Source organism: Limulus polyphemus, unplaced genomic scaffold (assembly GCF_000517525.1).
Source record: "Limulus polyphemus unplaced genomic scaffold, Limulus_polyphemus-2.1.2 Scaffold4890, whole genome shotgun sequence".
NCBI classification, from domain to species: domain Eukaryota; kingdom Metazoa; phylum Arthropoda; class Merostomata; order Xiphosura; family Limulidae; genus Limulus; species Limulus polyphemus.
Window position 1 is genome coordinate 18,036 of NW_013670500.1, and position 5,097 is coordinate 23,132.

General features: G+C 30.6%; 1 protein-coding gene across 6 annotated transcripts in view; it reads right to left on the reverse strand.

Annotated features, from left to right (window-relative positions):
* Positions 1 to 6: 6 nt before the first annotated feature.
* The window catches only part of LOC106471831, a 21,463-nt gene continuing 16,372 nt past the window's right edge, over positions 7 to 5,097 (reverse strand). For 5 of the 6 annotated variants that reach the window (XM_022400435.1, XM_022400437.1, XM_022400434.1 and 2 more), the window contains 4 exons: positions 4,609 to 4,684; positions 3,305 to 3,403; positions 1,063 to 1,228; positions 7 to 654 (listed from right to left, as the gene is read on the reverse strand). In XM_022400435.1, the coding sequence (XP_022256143.1) occupies positions 558 to 654; positions 1,063 to 1,228; positions 3,305 to 3,403; positions 4,609 to 4,684 (438 nt within the window). In that variant the 3' untranslated portion in view covers positions 7 to 557. Of the gene's footprint in view, positions 655 to 1,058; positions 1,229 to 3,304; positions 3,404 to 4,608; positions 4,685 to 5,097 lie in introns of all 6 variants that reach the window. The other variant, XM_022400438.1, reaches the window with a different exon arrangement.

Here is a 5,097-nt window from a genome sequence, read left to right on the forward strand (position 1 = left end):
ATATATATATATAGTGTTACTTGGTAATTTTAACACATTATGCCTTGCTATCTGATCATTAAGTGTAGTCACTGTATGAGACTAAAATTAAACAATTTTCAGGTTTCTTTTACTGATAATAAAAATAGTATGATCGTATAGTAATGGACATTTATATACAATACCAACTGCTCAGTGTTTCATGAGTAGGTTTACAACAAAAGAAAAAATTATGTTTAGACTGTACCCATAATTTATTACATGTAACCTAAACTATATGTAATTATCTCTGGTTATGGTTATGGAACAGTCTGAAATAAACATTCATGAAGAATATTTTAAACGTTGTTTACAAGACATTCTCATGATATCATCATTTTATAAATAAAAAAATAACTCACTGAAATAAAGAAGCATTCTTTGAGTACGGTGGCTAACATTAAAGAATTTTGAAAATATTATAATCTTATCAATGTCTAGTATTTTTAACTACTGTTTACTTCATAAATCACGTGTCAATTCTAATATCTACAAAAAAATATATATATAGCAGCATCGTGAGAAATCCACACACATTTTTATGTACACTGCTGTTGGGCAGATAACAAAGCTGGGAATTTTTCTCCACAATGACCAAGTAGACTGTACAGATGGCAGAATACTGAGGAAAACTCCCTAAAATACACAAAAATTATATCACACCAAGCAAGAAGTTGGTTTGTTTAAAATTTTTTATACCTAATCAGTATCAATTTATAAAAATAATTCCACATCAAACTCAAATATTTAAATTCTTGCAAGTTTTAGATTATACTCAAAGGAGTATTTCATTAACAAAAATTTACACTGAAATCTGCTTACAATATAACTTAACATTTTACAAGTGTTATCGATGTCAAATGTTTCATTGTCCATAGCATAATAAGTACAGTGTTATAAGAAGGAACTACAAAAAATTAAAAACATTTCACTCCTTCTAAAGTGACACTGAGTTTTGTTGCACAAAGTCAACAGTTGTTTTTTCAATTAACTAACTTCCATTATAATACATTTATTGTAGGATACATGTATTTACACACTTACGGATCATTTACATCCATTTTCTCCAGTATTAATATGGCTTCATCTTTTAATGTCTTGTGTAACTCTAACATCGTCCGAGTCCATTGGATCTCCCACAGAAGAGAAGATAGTTCTTGCAGCTCCCTCTGTGAAACATACGTTAAAACATCTGGCATGGCCCACAGTCCTGTAACATGTAATTACATTATAAAATAGCTATCAAATACCGCGAATAAGGAAATGACACATCTTGTACTTGAGGTAAATATTTGGTTTTACGACCCTCTTGCCAGCTACGTAACATCTGAACATTATGTTGTAAATTACACAGACTCAGTAACTATCCACAAGAGCTCTACTGTGGACATTATCACATTTTATTAAACATGTCAACAATTCTAGTTCAAAGAACCATAAAGAATGCAACATCTGTAGTCCGACAATACTTGAAATTAAACCAAAATAACAATAGATGTGTAGATAAAAACTACATTTCATAAAACATACCCACACTATTTATTCATACTCAAGATTATAAGTTATAAAAAAAACTTACCGTTAATACGAAAAGGATAAAAACCCTATAATCCGAGCGCTTTCGAAAGGTGGACCTTCCTTCTTTTACCCCTGAAGAAGATAGGTCCACCTTTTGAAAGTGCTCTGGTTATAGGGTTTTTATCGTTGTATATTTTATCGTGTATTTGCAACAGGAATTGCCCTTAACACCTTTAGTTCTCTGAAATACCTTTTAAAACAGAAATGCAATGATTACTGTTATCGTCTAAGTTACTCCTAAACTTTCCTCCCATTTTACTATTTAGTAAAACGTTCAGAGCCAGCTTTGATTATATATCTGAAGTTCACATAAAAATATAATACTATTTACCATTTTTTTGAAAAACATTAGACCACTGACAAAGAATTATTAATACAATAATTATGAAAAAAGATACAGTACTGTCACAAGATCTAGTTTAAGGTCGTAGAAAAAACATTTTTATTAAATCAATATTCGGTAGACTATATTTTTTTCTCTTCATAATTAAAATTAAGTGGAAAGAATGTAAAGTAAACGTTTTATGTAGAAATTTGAAAATCTTCACATTATCTGTACAGTTTTCAACTGAAATTAGAATATTCAACATGCAACCGAATACAACATTGTATGGAATAAGGAAGCTTCTGAATATAACTTTGTGTGAAATTAGGAAGTTTCTAAATACAACATTGTGTGGAATTAGGAAGTTTCTAAATACAACATTGTGTGAAATTAGGAAGTTTCTGAATACAACTATGTGTGGAATTAGGAAGTTTCTAAATACAACATGTGAAGTTAGGAAGTTTCTGAATACAACACTGTGTGGAATTAGGAAGTTTCTAAATACAACATTGTGTGAAATTAGGAAGTTTCTAAATACAACATTGTGTGGAATTAGGAAGTTTCTAAATACAACATTGTGTGAAATTAGGAAGTTTCTAAATACAACATTGTGTGAAATTAGGAAGTTTCTAAATACAACATTGTGTGGAATTAGGAAGTTTCTGAATACAACTTTGTGTGAAGTTAGGAAGCTTCTGAATACAACTTTGTGTGAAATTAGGAAGCTTCTGAATACAACTTTGTGTGAAGTTGGGAAGCTTCTGAATACAACTTTGTGTGAAGTTGGGAAGCTTCTGAATACAACATTGTATGGAATTAGGAAGCTTCTGAATATAACTTTGTGTGAAATTAGGAAGTTTCTGAATACAACATTGTGTGAAGTTAGGAAGCTTCTGAATACAACTTTGTGTGAAGTTAGGAAGCTTCTGAATATAACTTTGTGTGAAGTTAGGAAGCTTCTGAATACAACTTTGTGTGAAGTTAGGAAGCTTCTGAATACAACTTTGTGTGAAGTTAGGAAGCTTCTGAATACAACTTTGTGTGAAATTAGGAAGTTTCTGAATATAACTTTGTGTGAAATTAGGAAGCTTCTGAATACAACCACCTGTAAAAACAAACCAGTTCTGATCAAAGCTTTCTGCAGAAGAAAATGTGGTTCTGAAAATGATTTCCTGTGCAAGTAAGAGCATTATGAATACACCTTCTGTAGAAGATGGGATACCGAATACAACTTTCCGTATAAGCAAAAGGATTCTGAACTCAAGTTCTTGCAGAAATAAGGTACAAGTACACAGACTTTGAAGAAAACCAACTTGAAAAAAATAACCAGGATTTGAGTACAGCCTAAATATATGAATTAATATCAATTTCTACACGACTTACCAGGAAAATCCAAATGAGGATTCCACAACCAAATTGGTGTTTGTTGATAAAAATTGTCTTTCCTCTCCTGATCATTTGTAGTGAAAAGTTTTCGCTTGTCTGGTTTCAAAACAAAATGATATTTTAATATTTGCAGTGTTGATCTGATAAATGTACTGTATAAACAATTTATTAAACTAAGAGTTATAATAATCTATTCATAAATATTTATTTCTTATTGATGATCAAAATGATACAGAGAAACTTTTCATTCCTTACTGTTGAATAATTGACAATAAATTATATCACTAGATTTAGAAATATAATAAAGTTTGAAGGAAGTTTAAATAATAGGTTCTGGCCAACACTATAATGGTGAATAGTATATACATTCATGTGATTATTAATTTGTTACTATCATTATGTATAGTACTACTTAATAGCAAGAATCGTGATGAAACAAAAAATCGCCCTTTTAAAACCACCTTTAAAATGTTTGAATATTAACAATGACTATTTCACAGTATTGGCTGAGCAAAACTAAACCTTATTGTACTTATAAAACTGCCTAAATTGTAATATAAGTGTTTATGGAGTGAATCAAAATTTCACTATTTCAACACATTTTCATCCAAGTAAGTAAGTAAGTGACTTTTCCAGACAAGCGTACAAAAAAAATCACTATTTCAACACATTTTCATCTAAGTAAGTAAGTGACTTTTCCAGATAAGCGTTACAAAAAAAGATGAACCTCATCACCCTAATTCTTTTACAGAACTCTTCCATCTGGTTTCCCAGTGATTCCTATCTTGCACCAAAAGGATACTAATATATATATATAATGGACAATGTGCTACTTTTGGGCATATAATTAGATTGACTTGAGGGTTGGTAGGTAAAGATCCTGATGAGTAATAAAATTGAAACAGGTATACATACACCCCATGCTTGCTATTGTTGGTGCACAATAATAGCTAATAAAAAGAAAACAAATAAATACAATAAAAAAATATTAAATTTTATAAAAACAAGTAAGGATCAATAAATATGTAACCTAGCTAGCTATAGTAATATAGAAAGCTTTAATACTACAAAAACTGAGTCACTTAAAATTTAATAAAAATTGTCCCTACTCTTGCTCAGACTAACATAATTACAGTGATTTACAAAAGTAGGGATAAACTTTTTAACAAGTATGAATGATTAATAAAACGCAGAATTAAAATTAACTAATTAGGACTTGAAGCAAATTTTAGGAAAAATAGGGAGACCGATAAAAAATTAGGACCACTAGAAAAATCTGCTATTAGCATAATAATACTAACCACTGAATGCATCCTCTGAAGTAGAAAAGTCTTCCTTGTCTTTCATTGCTCCACGACATTCTTCTATTAATGCATTCTAGAAAACTTGTTAAGATTTTTGTGTTAATTCGCTTCTTCCTATACCTCAGTTATAACAGTAGCATTAGTTTGTAACGACAGTTTTTAACCTAAAATGTTTATTTAACAACTAGTGAGTCGATAAAATATGTGAAGTGTAAATGGTTTCAAACTGTCGAGCATGTCAAGGTGCCGCTGCTAGAGAGACTCACTAAAAAACAATGAAAAATAAGCATTTCCCTATATTCTGAGATGGATCTTTATAAAGTCAGATTTTGTCAATAATTACAAATAAAGATTAACTTTCTTCTAGATCTGTAATAATAATTCATAAACACAACTAGCTACTAGTGGCCGGCATGGCCAGGTGGTTAGGGCGCTCGACTCACAATACTGAGGGTTGCTGGTTCGAATCCCCGTCACACCAAACAT